Source organism: Acinonyx jubatus, chromosome E1, assembly GCF_027475565.1.
Source record: "Acinonyx jubatus isolate Ajub_Pintada_27869175 chromosome E1, VMU_Ajub_asm_v1.0, whole genome shotgun sequence".
Classification (NCBI taxonomy): domain Eukaryota; kingdom Metazoa; phylum Chordata; class Mammalia; order Carnivora; family Felidae; genus Acinonyx; species Acinonyx jubatus.
Window position 1 is genome coordinate 23316981 of NC_069397.1, and position 15905 is coordinate 23332885.

Here is a 15905-nt window from a genome sequence, read left to right on the forward strand (position 1 = left end):
TAAAAAATAAAAATAAAAAAAAAAGTGCCAACTAGAAACATTCCAGTAATATGTTAGTCAAAAAAGGGACAGGTTTAAAAAATATTTTTTTATGTTTATTTACTTTTGAGAGAGAGAGAGAGAGAGAGGGAGAGGGAGAGAGAGAGAGAGAAGGTGAGCAGGGGAGGGGGAGACACACAGTCTGAAGCAGACTCCAGGCTCTGAGCTGTTAGCACAGAGCCCGATGCCGGGCTTGAACTCACGAATGGTGAGATCATGTCCTGAGCCGAAGTCAGACACTTAACCAACTGAGCTACCCAGGTGCCCCAAAAGAAGGACAAGTTGAGAATGGTATGCAGAATAAGATATTTGTGAATCATGTCTTTTATATGTATGTGTATATATTTATAATATCTATAAAGAGATGTGTCAAAGTATTAGCTGGTTATCCCTGGGAGGAAGGATTAGGTATAATTTCTTGTTTTGTTTTGTTTTTTTTATTCTTTGGCCTTCCAGTATTTCCTAAAAATTTTTATAATGAGAATGCACTTTAATAATCAAGAAACAATGTGTGGTAATGTAATGAGAATGAATTTGCAATAAAAGTCGTGCTGATTTGGGGCACCTGGGTGGCTCAGTTGCTTAAGCGTCCGACTTCGGCTTAGGTCATGATCTCATGGTTTGTGAGTTTGAGCCCCACATCAGGTTCTGTGCTGACAGCTCAGAGCCTGGAGCCTGCTTTGGATTCTGTGTCTCCTTCTTTGATCCTCCCCCATTCACGCTCTGTATCTCAGTCTCTCAAAAATAAATAAATGTTAAAAATCGTGCTGGCTTGTTACTTCCCAGAGGAATAATTGGCATTCCTTAGAAACAGTGTTTTATTAAGTTGAGTCTAACTGAGCCTCTAGTGGTAACAGGGAGAACCGTGCCTTGCTGTGAAAGGATCTACAGACTAAAATTCACATCCCAGAGTCCATGTGAGAGTTCTCCCTTCCCTTCTGTCTCTCCCATCTCTGTTTGTTTTTTTTTTTATTTTTAAATGTTTATTTATTTTTGAGAGAAAACAGTGTGAGTGGGGGAGGGGCAGAGAGAGAGAGGGAGACACAGAATCCAAGGCAGGTTTCAGGCTCTTAGCTGTCTGCACAGAGCCTGATGTGGGAGCTTGAACTCATGAGCTGTGAGATCATGACCTGAGCTGAAGTCGGACACTCAACCAACTGAGGAGCCACCTTGGCGCCCCACCCACCATCTCTCAGTTTTTAAAGATCCCTACTGGTAATTGGGATTCAAAACTGTTAACTAATTAGGGAGTTAGAAAATCCTCAGAGGAACCTTGCGTTGTTGGAGGAAACCAGTTGTTCCCAAAGCAAAATAAACCATTTTTATTCCATCAGCGAATTTTTTTTAAGTTTATTTATTAGAGAGCGAGAGCTTGAGTGGGGGGGGGGGGCAGATTGAGGGAGAGAGAGAGAATCCCAAGCAGACCCCACACTGTCAGCACAGAGCCTGATATCTGGCTGACCAGGGTAAAATCATGACCTGAGCCAAAATCCAGAGTTGGACGCTTAACCTGCTGAGCCACTCAGGCGCCCTCCCTCAGTGAATTTCTATAAAGTCAGTACAGATGTTACCCAATTATACTCTTGCAGAAGAGTTAAGAAGGGTAAACTTTGCTACAGTTTTTGCCTCCTGGGGAACCTCATGTTTCTGGGTTAAAGGATATTCTGCCGTGGGTGAGTCTGGGAAGGGTGAAGATGAATGTAGGCATCCGTCCTAGACCAAAAGCTTCTTAAGTATAGAATATTTTTTTAATCGTCCTTCCTGGTGGTCTGGGGAAGGAGCAAGCTTCCCCTCCCCTGCCCCCTACCATCTCATGGTTAGATGGAGCCACAGATGGCAGGATAAACTGGAGGCGATGTTATGAATCAGTGGTGGGATGCAAATAACATACTCACTTATCCAAACAGCAGCCCCAGTGCTCTGTCCTCTCTACGTACTGTATTTGCAAAACTTTCATTTTCCATGCTTTGCATCTGTTCCATCTCTTCCAGGATCCACTTGAATCTCAAATCAGGGCTCAGGGCAAGATATTTTCCCTTGTTGGTATTGTTTTGAGAATCACTTTTTTGGACGGTACTTGAAGTGAAAGAGAGAAGGATACAATTTGTGTGTGGTTTTTACCAGAGAACTAAGAAAACAATTAATTTAGAAACACAGGTACATTTCACCAAAGTGAAATGGAATGGTTTCAAGACACTTATAATAAAAGCAAAACAACAGTTTATCCCTCCTGGTGTTCCTTTTTTTTTTTTTTTTTTTTAACCTGTTCCCTTTAACATCAGCTGGTCCTGCTTCCTCACCAGACTCTTACTTGAGCAGGTCAGACTTTCTCAGAGGCTTTGTAAGAAAGATCATCATAGTTGTCTTGCTCTGGAATCCTTGTTCAAAATATACACAGCTCACCGTTACATGTAGGGTGTAATGTCAGGCCCACTTGGAAGAGTTGTGGATTATCAGGAGACCTCACGTGTGTCCTATTTGTATGCAGTCCCTAAGCCCCTTGGGGATGACTTAGAAGGAGGACTTCTGGAATGCTCAGGGTTATACTCCCCTCACCAGTGTGTGGATAGCTACATGTGGTGGCAGAGGTTAAGGCATAACCCTATGAACATCAGCTTGGGAACACAGGAATCCCCCACCCTAAGCTGGTTGAGAGCCAGTGAGCATGAAATGAACTGTGAGGATAACAGAGGAGTTAGTGAACTGTACCACACTAGTGGCTGCTTTGCCCACTTCCTTGGAGGCATGTTTAAACCTTTTGTCAAAGAGAGCAATGGGTCCATTCATAGTGCTCAGAGGGAAGACTTTTTGTTCTCATTGGATGGGATGAAAAGATACCCATTTTTGGTGGATGGACAGAGTGAATCTCAGAGGCTTGTGGCTAAGTCAATAGCAGTGGCATGAGAGTAAGTCTGACTGTTAAGCCCAGGCTCCTTCTTCATTGGTCTGGCATTGCTGTTTGCTTGTAATGTCCTCGCTGAAGATATGAGTGTAAAATTCAGAAGAACCTGCCGACATTGGTTAATAATAGGGAGAAGTCAGTGTAGTATCCTCCATTCAATGTGTGAAGCAGAGAAGAACTTTTCAGAAGTATGTCTCATGGATGACAGTGATCCCTGCAGCTCTCTTTGGACTTGATGACTTGGGAGCATCTCATCCAACCTAGAGATTGAAAGGAAATATGAGAGATAAAGAAGGATGCAAATGGGTATTTCTTCATGTACCAACAAAGAGATGGCTTAATACAAAACCCCATTTAATTCCAAGTACACATCATTTTGCCTCTTTGTTAGCCAGTAATTCTACGAAAAGTTATTGTATTTACACTGAGAAAGTATCAGCAAGGTGCACTTATGCATGAGAACCTACAATTGGTTGGGCCCTATAACCCTCTAGCAAAGAGCCCATTCACCCCTTGCTTAACCTGTTTGCCTTGAATGGAAAAGGCCCTGAGTGTGCATCTACTTTGGATCCCAGATGTACAGGGATTCTACTTCATTTCTTGAATCAGACCCACAAAATCTCACTGTGTTTGAAAAGAGACAGATCTGAGTTTCTGTGGACCAAATATTTTTTACTAATCCCATTCTACTCTTGGTATATCTGATTCCATGTCCCATCTGATTTTCTGTGTACTTTCTAGATGCTGAGCTATTATGAATACAGACTATGAGCCTCTTAAATGTAAGGAACTTGGCACATAGAAGGCTTTCAGTAAATTTCAGTATAGGACTAAAAGACCCAGATTTTAGTTCTGTTTCTACCAGCTGTGCGTCATATAAACCTCTTTGAGCCTGAGTTTAAGTATCAATAAAATGCTGATACCTACTCTAACTATCACAGTTTTTGTGAGGCTCAAATGAGGTAATGTCTATAAAATTGCTTATTCTTTTTATTAATTCCTTTATCATTTAGTAGCTTATTTTGTTGATGAGAGAAATTCAATCCATGTTGCTACTGCATGGTTACCTCTAACTCTGGACTAGACTTTTGATTACCGTTCAGGCCTATATCTTCCAGTGCTTAATAATAGAAATGATAATGCAGATTAAATAACTGAATATACGTCATCTGATTAAATCATACTAATTTACACTAGCTCATCATCCAAGATTAGCAGAAACAGAATTATAGAAAATATTAACCTACACCAGAGGTGACAAGTAAGTTGGCATTGGGTACCTGAAGCACTGTGATAAGAAATATTCTGATACCAGGGTGCCTGGGTGGCTTGTTCGGTTGAGCGTCCGACTTTGGTTCAGGTCATGATCTCACAGTTCGTGAGTTCGAGCTCCGCGTCGGGCACTGTGCTGACAGCTCAGAGCCTGGACCCTGCTTTGGATTCTGTGTCTCCCTCTCTCTCTCTGCCCCTCCCCTGCTCACGCTCTGTCTCTCTCAAAAATGAATAAACTTAAAAAAAATTTTAAAAATATTCTGATAGCATGCCTAGGTGAAAAGAGTGTTGTGCTTGAATTTTATTTTATTTATTTTTTAATGTTTTATTTATTTTTGAGAGACAGACTCAGAGCATGAGCAGGGGAGGGGCAGAGAGAGAGATGGAGACAGAATCTAAAGCAGACTCCAGGCTCTGAGCTGTCAGCACAGAGTCCGATGTAGAGCTCGAACCATGAGGTTATGACCTGAGCCAAAGTCAGATGGTCAACTGACTGAGCCACCCAGGAGCCCCTGCTGTACTTGAATTTTAAAGATTGAGATATAATTTACACATACCATTGTGTAAGTTTGTGTACAACATGTTGACTGCATACCTTTATATACTGCAATATGATTACCATTGTAACAGTTCTATTATGTTGTATAATTATTGGTTCTTTTTGTGGTAAGGACATTTAAGATCTAGTCTCTTTGCAATTTTGAAGTATATAATACATTATTGTTGACTATAATCACTATGCTATGTGTTAGATCTCCAGAACTTATTCAGCTTCTAGTACACTGTGCTGGGTTATTTGTTTAAAGTTTTAAAATTTATTTTGAGAGAAGGTGAGCAGGGCAGAGGCAGAGAGAGAAAGAGAGAGAGAGAGAGAATGAATGAGCATGGAGCCTGACACAGGGCTTGATCTCACAAACTGTGAGATCATGACCTGACCTTAAATCAAGAGTTGGATGCTTAACTGACTGAGCCACCCTGGCGCCCCCATCTTTAATTTTAAAAGTATCAGAGACCTCATCTTAGCAAGGATTGTGGATGTTGTAGAGAAGACACACATCACTGTCTAGAATTGAAAGGCTGAGTACACTTCTGGCAGGGAAACTGGCTTTAAAGCAGCCATGCTGAAACAGTGGTGTTGTGTCTGTTTTAGACCCCAGAGGGCAATATGAGCTTATGATGCTGTCAGGAAACCCAAGGGCTGGGAGGAAAGAAGCTGCTTTGCTAAGTATTCAAACTTTGCAGTGCGGTGGTTCCTAAACTTTGTTGTATATATGAGTGTTACCTAGGAGCAGGGATGGATACGTATGCTGTGGGTTCTGAACTCATAAAATTTGAGGGTACCCTTTTTAAAGAAAAAGAATACAAATTTTAAAAATACAAAGTTAGATACAAGCTTTATACAAGTCCCATGGGGCCTGAAGTTTAAGCTTCATTAATTTCACAGTAAATCCACTTCTACTTAGGGAGCTTGTTAAAAATCTTAAAAGTAAAGGGGCGCCTGGGTGGTTCAGTCAGTTGAGTGTCTGACTTTGGCTCAGGTCATGATCTCACGGCTCATGAGTTCGAGTCCCATGTCAAGCTCTGTGCTGACAGCCTGGAGCCTGCTTCAGATTCTGTGTCTCCCTCTGTCTCTGCCTCTCTCTTGCTCTCTGTGTCTCTCTCTCTGTCTCAAAAATAAATAAACATTAAAAAATATATTTTAAAAAATCTTAAAAGTAAGATTCCTGGCCCCACTCTAGACATTCTGATTGATTGTAGCTGAGGCTCAGAAATAATGTATTTTCAATAAGTACCCTATTTTGTTATGGCTGGGCTGATGTCTGTTTTGTTTTTTTTTTTAACTTTTTTTTAACATTTGTTTATTTTTGAGAATCAGAGACAGAGCATGAGCATGGGAGGGGCAGAGAGAGAGAGGGAGACACAGAATTCTAAGCAGGCTCCAGGCTTTGAACTGTCAGCACAGAGCCTGACACGGTACTCGAACTCACAGACTGCGAGATCATGACCTGAGCCAAAGCTGAACGCTTAACTGACTGAGCCACCCAGGTGCCCATGGCTGGGCTGATGTTAAGAAAACAAAACAGTAGTACAAATACCTACCTATTTCCTGACACATAAAAGAATTAGCAACATTTGCTTCATAACTGAAACAACTTCCTGTCTCCCAGCATGTGTATATTAACCTCATTTTTTCCCAGCAAAAGACGTAAACCCTACAGAGACCACTTTCCTTCTTGGGTTGAAATTCAAGCTGGGATTCAGCTGCCTCAGGTTCCTGGCCTTCCTTCCTTTGCTTTCTGCACAACCTCTGGCATTGGCATAGCTCTCTGGCTCCTCGGCATTGGCCCTGAAGGGAGAAAATGGTGTTAATTTCAGGTGGCTTGTATGCATTTGGTTATCTTCCAAACCTCCTGTCAGGCCATTTAAAGAAAATCATCTTTTTTAAAGAAAATATTCAGTCCCATTGGATCTTTCCTCCTGAGAGAATGTCCAAATACAACAGAGGAAAGGAACTCAAATTTAGCAAGCACCTTCTATGTGCCAGGTGCCTTTCACACAGGATCTTAATTAAAAATGCCATGAGAAGCTAATATCACTAGTCCCATTTTACAGATGAGCCAAATGACATTGGAGAAGTCAAGCAACTTTCTTAAAGCCACCCAGCCTAGTGAGTGTGAGTGGCAGGTCTACTCCAAAGTCCATGCTTTTTTCATTATGCCAACCTGCCTTTGGAACAGAAGAAAGTCTTTATAGATCAAGTCCAGGGACTCCATACATCAACAAACTTACAGGGCAAGGGACTTCAAAAACGGCAAACACTATAATGGCGACTTCACTAAACAACAGGGTAACAGCAATCAGAAATTTGATCACAGTACTCCATTTCTGCCTCTTCTCTAGATTCTCCTCTATGTCTAAAAGGAGAGAGACGAGTAGAAGAGGGAGAAGAGAGAACCTGAGAGAGGGAAGTGATTGACTCTCTGACTTGAAGGTCTTCTGGCTCCTCAGATTACTAGGCCCAGCCTGATTCAGAGGCAATAGACTGGATTTCTAGTTCAGACTCAAGAGTCAGGAGTGGGGTAGGCATCATGGGTGCTGCTCTAACCTTCTTTTCAGCCTCTTCGCAATAAGTCCCCTTCTCTGGGATTTGAGATTTGTCATAACCAAGTAGGAATGATTCTTGGCATTGCTTTCAGGGGAGGAAGAGGGGTGGGTGCACAGCAGTTCTGAACTTGTCTTTCAACAACTCCCTCTCAGGGTCTCTCCCCTTGTGCTTGACTGACGCACTGTGTGTGATTAGAAAATCACCTTTCCCATGCTCCTCTCGGCTTTAGTAAGGGATGAGGAGGAACAAAGGTGAATTGGCATTGCTTTTGGGTCAAAAGGCAAACTTGGGGCAAGTGGTTCACATGCATTGTTATTATTAATGTTATATTTACGTTTCTCCTGTTGAAACTGGGATGTAACCTAACCTGAAATCTACAGAATTTGTGTCATGGCCAATTTAGGGAGAGCCATTTCCTAAAAACAGTGCAGATGAAAATATGCTCTTGGTTGTTGTCCTCACTGTAATGATGCTTAGTGTTTAAATGTTGTCTGCCTGTACATGAAATTGCTGGAATCACCTACCACACAAATACAATTCATTCTGTCCCTAAATCTGGCTGCAGGCTCACTTGCGTGGAAGTAAAAGCTTATTAATGGTGTCAAACTATTTCTGGGATCTTCTTTATAGAGAAGGTGATTTTTTCCATAAGAAATGGAGTGATTTTTCTAGTGTAAACTCCATGTAACTTTTCAACCCCCCCAAAAATCCTAGAAGACCCAAACTTATGTTGGGGCTAAAAATGTTTCTTTTCCTTTCTGTTCTTGTCTCACCCCTACTTATTCTGTACCTTGTTTCAAAGGGCTAGAAAAATCGTCAATATTTGTAGTTTTCTCTCCTTCTTTATTCCCAAGAGTTATGGAGTTGGTGGTGGGAAAAGTCTCTGATGCAGCCCCCATCACTTCATAGACCTTACATTGGGAGGTCCCTGGTAAACAAGCTATAAAACAAGAAAGAAGCAATGAAAAGACAACCAAGAAAACTTCATCCTGCCTTTGTTGTACCTGACAAAACCTTATCTCTACCCAGCTGATACTAAACTTCTAATGTGGCCCCATTGATCTGTCCATAGGTTTAGGGTGTGGACACAAAATATGCTAAGAATAAATGAGGACAGAGATACTAGTAAGAGATATGGACTAAATCCCCATGAGGCTTTAACTAACGTAGGATCAGAGTGAGGGAGTAGACCATACCTTGTTTATCATTCTTCAGCCTGTAATAATAACAATGGAGGGTGTAACACTGTTGAAAGTTTTCTCCTTTAAAAAAGTTGGCTCCAAAGTCCAAGGGATGATGTGAAATACCATAATTTGCCTTAATGACTGCTGCAAGTCTGTCTGACTAGAGTCTAAGTCAACTACTTTGAGAGCAGTTTGGGGAAAGCAGAGAGAACTGGAAGAAGGAAAGACCACCCAGCTTCACGCACTCCTCAATTTCATTCTTTCAAAAAGCAAATCTTTTTAAATGCTATCTATTCTGTACCAGGGCTGCTTCAGTCCTTTGGCTATATCAGTTGGATGCATTGGAGCAAGGGAACAAGCAACAGGGAGGGAAGGTTGAGGGGAGACTGGGAAACAGATGACAATAAATACAGTAAACTTTATGGTATGTTAGAAGGGAGTAAGTGCTACTAAAAAGAAAAAAGGCATAGCAAGGTAAGGGAGCAGTCTGGGGGTGGGAGTGGGCAGTGGCTGGGCAACCTGTGATACAGGCTAGTTTCGTTGAAAAAATAAGAAGTAAGCCAAGACTTACAGGAGGTGAGGGATTGGCTAAGCACAGGCCTAGGAAAGCAGTGACCTAGGGGGAGTGATGTGGGCCCTGAGGCAGAATGAGTGTGTCTGACATATTATAGTTTTAGAGTAAAAACAAGGAGGCCAGTGAGATTGGAATGGAGTGAGTACAGAGCACTGTAGTGGGGGACGAAATTTCTAAAGGAAATGGGCCTATATCAGGAGACTTGGAGGCTAGTTTAAGGACTTTGGTTTTTATTCAGATTGAATGGGGATCCATGGCAAGGTTTTGAGCAGAGGAGTGATGGTTGAGTTTGTTTTTAAAAGGATCACTAGACTGCTATGTTAGACTATAGGGGGCAAGGGTCAAAGCAGAGTAACCTGTTAGGAAACTATTGCAGAAATCCAAATGAAAGACGATGGTGACTTAAACCAGTTGTGGAAGTGTTGAGACATGTATGGATTCTGGCTGTTGTCTGGTACTAACTTCACTTGGCTCCAGAATTGACCTACTCCAATTCAAACACTGGTTCATTCCTATTTCATTTTTAATGGTGTCTTATCACTGCTTATTAAATTAAGGTCTGTAAGTCCTACTTGACTTTTCTAAGTTACTTTCCCAAGTCTTGATTAAGTCCATGTGAAAATGATAGTTGTTGACCTCAGAGGCCAGTGGCCAGAGTACTGGACACTGCACATGAAATTACAAAGGAAGGAATAGTCCCTGATTTCACTTTAATCAGGAAGACAGTGTTGGCAAAGATAGGCAGAGATGGAGAGCAAACAGGTTCAAAAGGAAAAATGAGGAAATTATATGAAGTATTTTCAGCATGGTGCCAGTCAGTTCTCCGAAGTGATAACGTGGTCATGAGACAGAGGAGATGGAAGATAAACAAATCTCACTTTGGACAAGTCACATAAGTGCTCCATGTTTTGGTTTCCTTTCTCGGTAAGATGGTTATAATAAAGTAATTCTTGGTCTACCTATTTCGGAGTAATGTGAAGATCAGAAACAAAAATGAGGAAGCGGGTGTGAAAACACTTTGCAAACTTTGTGATATTATGACTGAAAGAGAAGGAAATACCTAGTGATCCTCTAGTAGAACTGTGCCCTCTAGCCACAGGGATAATAGTATTTCAATGTGGCATGTCTTCCTACCTCCTTGGAGTCCCTGTTTCAGAGTCTACTTAAATTAGCTTCATCTGTCAGTGTATTTTCAGTTCTGCCTAAGCTTCGAAATTAACGTCCATCTATGTTGGCAGTTCTTGTAGGTCTCATCTGTTAGGTAATTGAGCATTTAGGTGGAGGACATCTATAAATCCAAGCACTCCATTCCCAGTGATGCTGGAGTTGCAGTATTACTTTTTCTTTAGCTAAGGATATTTGAGCAAGAATGCCCCTTTAAGGGCATACAAACTCCAAATGTATGAAATGGATAATTTAGGAGATGAGATGATGCTTTACTTTATCATAAAAGAATTTATGTTAAATAGGAACATTAGGTATATATATATTTAAATGGAAATCTCTCTTGGAGATTTTTCTGTGATAATATAAAGAGCTTATTTGGCAGGCCTTACATAATTCTGTTGAGTTTGTGCTTCAGACCTGAACCTCCCTTTTTATATCTAGAAATTATATCATCTGGCCAAATCTATTCTACAGCTGTAGAAACTAAGCACTGGGAGAAATTAAGTAACTTGTCAGAAATGATCATTAATAACAGAATAAACATTTGGTGATATTCCTTCTATACCCCAGTGTCACATGGGGTAAACAATCATTAGGAGTTAGTTCACACTAATCAAATTCCAAAGAGCCAATCGATATACTAAATCTATATACTACATTTTAAAAAAACTTACATAGGAGAGGTGCCTGGGTGGCCCAGTTGGTTAAGTGTCTGATTCTTGGTTTCGGCTCAGGTCATGATCTCAGCATCATGAGATCCAGCCCCCATTGGGCTCCTCACTGAGCATGGAGCCTGCTTAAGATTCTCTCTCTCCCTCTGCCCCTACCCTGCACTTGTGCACGCCTACTCTTTCTAAAAAAATAATAATAATAAAGTAAAATTTAAAAAATTACATAGGAGAATGTATCCATTAAATGGATCAGGTAGGATTTTTCTCTTCTAGGTACCCTGTTCTAAATATATAGGTTCTTTTGAAATCTAATTAGAATTTTTTGACTAATACAGAATCTGAGCAATAAGAACTAGATAGTATAAATTATCAGTGATAAAGACCTAATGAGTCATCTTTCTCCACCAGAAAGAAATTTTAGAATATTTGTAATAGAGGATCTTTTCCTTGGCCAAATTCCATAAACAGTAATAAATAGTCTTCTTCTTAAATTTTTCTACATTCCATGTTGAACCACGTCTTCTGACAACTAACTGTTGTAGTACATTCTCATCCTTACAGTTTCAAATTCCTATTTTGTTCTGTGCACATGTTCACAAACTGTCTTCTGATTGTTTCTGGGACAGCTTTCTGTGCAGACTGATGTCAACCATAGTGTTGTAATTTTAGAGGGCATCTCTTTTACGACCTTGTATATTTGACCATTTATTTAATTTTTATTTCTACCCTACTTGGAGTCTGACATCCTGCCATTCAATGTAAGTTTAAATTCAGAATAGGTAGTTTCACATTTTTAAATGAGTGTTATTTCACAAGTCCATTCATAAGTTGGTTGTTTGGAATTCATCATTGTTCCATAGAAATGTTTTGTGAATAACAATTAGGTCTGCAAACTAATCCATAAACATCCATTTAAACTCTTTGACTGACTCACATAGTGCAGGGTATTAGCTTAAATTCTGCATTCAGGAAGCAATCACCATGCCATGAAGGAAGGAGGAAGAAACATACCCAGGGAAAATTTTTGAATTACATCAGGTTGATCTCTGGCGTCCCTCCACCCCCTTAATCTCCCAGGTTTCCTTGTCCCAAATTTCTAAGAAAAAGTTCCCTTAATTGTCTGAGTCCTACAATGCACACTATATCCAAATAAAATCCACCCTGTAGAGAGGGCTCTAGACTCCAGAATGACTTAAATTCACTATTATTGATACCTGCCATTGACTTAAGGGGGCGTGTCAACTGTTAGGAGGAAAACAATCTGGTTGAATTACCTTACATTAATATCAAGTGACCAAAACCCCCAAACACTATCAGAATCTTTAAAAAAAATTTTTTTTAATGTTTATTTATTTTTGAGAGGGAGAGACAGAGACAGAATGTAAGTGGGGTAGGGGCAGAGAGAGAGGGAGACACAGAATTTGAAGCAGGTTCCAGGCTCTGAGCTGTTAGCACAGAGCCCGACGCAGGGCTTGAACTCACAGACCACGAGATCATGACCTGAGCTGAAGTTGGACGATTAACCAACTGAGCTAGAATCTTTTAACCTTTTAATAAGAGGGTTCCCCCCTGCCACATTGTTACCATATGAACTTAGAAAGCACAATCAGGGGAATGAAAACATTTATGTCATGTGAGGATATATAATTTACAGTACCTAGGCCACATCCCAATAATCCACTTATTTGCCAATCTCTAGTTCTCTAAACAGATTGTAGTTTTTAAAGTTTTTTTTCCCATTATTCTGCCTGGGAACCCTCAGTTTCTCTAAAGTGTCAAGTTTTATTTTTCCAGCAGTGCAACAGTAGCATTGAGGGGATTGCCTATATGTAAAGGGAAACTGCCAAAACCATAAACTACTTGACAGACAGAAAGAATGGGTAGGGGAAGGAAAGGAGGGCAGAGCAGAGAAACTTAAGGCTGATGTCAAGAACCATTGCCCAGCAGTTGAGAGGGAACAGGCGTTCTCACAGTGTGGGTAGAAATGCAAAATGGAGTGACTGCTATGGAGGGTAATTTAGTAATAGCTATCAAACTTTTTTTTTAAGCTTATTTATTTATTTTGAGAGAGAGAGAGAGAGAGAGAGAGAGAGAGAGAGAGAGCTAGCGAGCAGGGAGGGTCAGAGAGAGAGGGAGAGAGAATCTCAAGCAGGCTCCACACTATCAGCACTTTTCACTGTAAATCTGTGCAGTTTAAGTATTTTACGGTCTGCATTCAATATAAATTAAATTCAAACAACCATTCTCAAAAGAAGACCTATCGGGGCGCCTGGGTGGCTCAGTCGATTGAGTGTCTGACAGCTCATGGGTTTGAGCCCAGTGTCAGTCTCTGTGCTGGCAGCTCAGAGCCTGGAGCCTGCTTCAGATTCTGTGTCTCTCTCTCTCTTTCTGCCCCTCCCCTGCTTGCACTCTGTCTCTTTCAAAAATAAAACATTAAATTTTTTTTAAAAATAAGATATTTAAGATCTGGGCTGGGAATAGGGGAGATGGGCCTCTTTTAAAGGTACAGAGTATCTGGAATGACAAAATGATTTTTCAGGAAGGGCCCATTCGCTACTTTGCATTAGCACATCCCTTCTCACATCCTTTGGGAAGAGCCCAGGCAGCTCTTCCACATGGCAGCTGCTATCTTTGAGTTTGCCGGGGTGGGGGGCGGGGGGGTGCGTGGGAGGGGAAGAAACAAAAAAAAGGTCAGGATTTACAATTTATTGGGTACTCTTTAGAATTACAAGTATTGGAGAGGGAGATGCAAAGGAATACAGTTCCTTCTCATATAACTTGCAATTGGGGAGATCAAACACTATCAAAAAAGATTTTAGGGGCACCTTGGTGACTCAGTTGGTTAAGTGTCCGACTTTGGCTCAGGTCACCATCTCGCAGTTTGTGAGTTCGAGCCCTACATCAGGCTCTGTGCTGACAGCTCGGAGCCTGGAGCTTGCTTTGGATTCTGTGTCTCCCTCTCTCTGCCCCTCCCCTGCTCGCTCGCTCACCCTCTCTCTCAAAAAATAAACATAAAAGATTTTAACAATATACAAGTAGGAGTTAGCCTAGCTCAAAGAAAACTGAGTACCAATCCATTACATTTAGGGGGAAGAAAAGGTGAAATTGATTTAAATGAAATTAATAAGTTAATGAAAAGACTAATCAACCCATTCCTTCAAGCGCTGCTTATCTCTTCTCCTTGCTCTGCCTTCTTATATTAAAATATTTTTTAATTTAATTTATTTATTTGGAGAGAGACAGAGCACAAGCAGGGGAAGGGCAGAGAGAGGGAGGGAGAAAGAATCCGAAGCTGGCTCCACCTGTCAGCACAGAGCCCGACGTGGGGTCAATCTCACAAACTATGAGATTATGACCCAAGCCAAAATCAAAAGTCAGACGTTTAACTAAGTCACCCAGGAGCCCCTGCTTTCTTATATTAAAACTCTTGAGGGACGCCTGCGTGGCTCAGTCAGTTGAGCATCCAACTCTTGATTTTGGCTTCAGTCATGATCCCAGGGTTGTGAGATCAAGTGCCACATCTTGCTCCTCACTGAACATGGAGCCTGCTTAAGATTGTCTCTCTCTCTTCCGCTCTGCCCCTCTCTCCTGGCCTCAAAAAAACAAAACAAAAACAAACAAAACAACAAAACCAACAAAACCCAAACCCTTTTGAAAGTTTATTAAATGTAACTTTGAACAAGGTATCTGTTCAGTTTTCCATGAAACCATATAGGTAATAGTTTATGCTTTCGACACATAACTCACAAGGTGTAGTGAGTTTTCTTCATCTGTTAAATGTACTGAACTGCACTTTGAATGCTGCACCTTGACTGTTTGGCCTTAACTCTGATTAGGTAATTTCAGAGATGAAATGTTTGGACACTTTGAAAAAAACCATGTTTTAAATAAACAGTTATCAGAGAGCAGCAAATGGTACCATTCCACCCTCCCACCCTTACTCGGACCTTTCCTATCCTAAGAGCATCCCTAACTGTTTGGATGTACCACCTTAGAAAAAGAAAGACAGCATCTTATAAGGGTTATGAATTTGGGAGTCTTAGGTGTTGATAATACTGAAACTGTGACAGCACCCTCCAGTAAAGAAAGCCATCTATCACTGAGAGGACTTTCAATGTTAGTTACATGAATAAGACAGAAGGATGCATCACATTCTCTAAAGACTTCTCACCATGAAACAACTATCTGAGTTAAATAAGTTACAGTCCTGCCTAGAAGCAAGAGAATACGGGGGATGACCGTAAAACATCACCTACTGAGTAGTGGCTTTATTTCTATCTGGTAGAATGGACCCGCAAACACATTCTAGGGCTCTCTGGATTTTCTTAGATACTAGGTTACAGAAATACTTTCCTTCCTTCCTTCCTTCCTTTCTTTCTTTCTTTCTTTCTTTCTTTCTTTCTTTCTTTCTTTCTTTCTTTTAGAGTTTATTTTGAGAGAGACAGAGTGAGTGGGGGAGGGGCAGAGAGAGAGAGAGAGGAGAGAGAGGGAAACAGAGGATCCAAGGCTGGCTCAACACTGACAGCAGTGAGCTCAATGCGGGGCTCAAACCCACGAACTGCAAGATCATGACCTGAGCTGAAGTTGGACACTCAACTGACTGATCCACCCAGGCTCCCTGTTCTTACCTTTCTTGCTAACATCACAGAATATAATGATTAGGCTGAAAACCAAGATGGTATCCATGTTAGCTTGAGCACATGCTTCTTAAATAGCCCCTTAGTTTTCATGCTAGGTGCTCTTACTGCCCTGGAACCAAGTTTGACCCTGGGAGAGTCTGGTTCCACCCTGTTTTGCCCCATTCCCTAAGACCTAGTAATAGAGGTGATTGGAGAGAGGACCAAATGTTCCTATTAATGAGTGACTCAAAAAGTCTTCCTCCGACTTCACTGCTGGTGCCAACATAAGGAACTGTAATTACCTAGAGGTTTCCCTAGAATGAAGGACATAAACACTCAGTAATAAGGTTTGCAAATGCTTGCAGATGGAC

General features: G+C 41.1%; 2 protein-coding genes across 3 annotated transcripts in view; one reads left to right on the forward strand and one right to left on the reverse strand.

Annotated features, from left to right (window-relative positions):
- ACACA (acetyl-CoA carboxylase alpha) overlaps positions 1 to 15905 on the forward strand; it is a 279058-nt gene that overhangs the window by 14913 nt on the left and 248240 nt on the right. The window lies entirely within an intron of this gene.
- CE1H17orf78 (chromosome E1 C17orf78 homolog) lies at positions 1271 to 15699 on the reverse strand. The gene is given in 6 exon segments (XM_053212634.1): positions 1271 to 3201; positions 6450 to 6560; positions 7004 to 7122; positions 8110 to 8323; positions 13423 to 13553; positions 15544 to 15699. Coding segments are annotated over 6 exon segments (711 nt in total). The 5' UTR covers positions 15602 to 15699; the 3' UTR covers positions 1271 to 3123.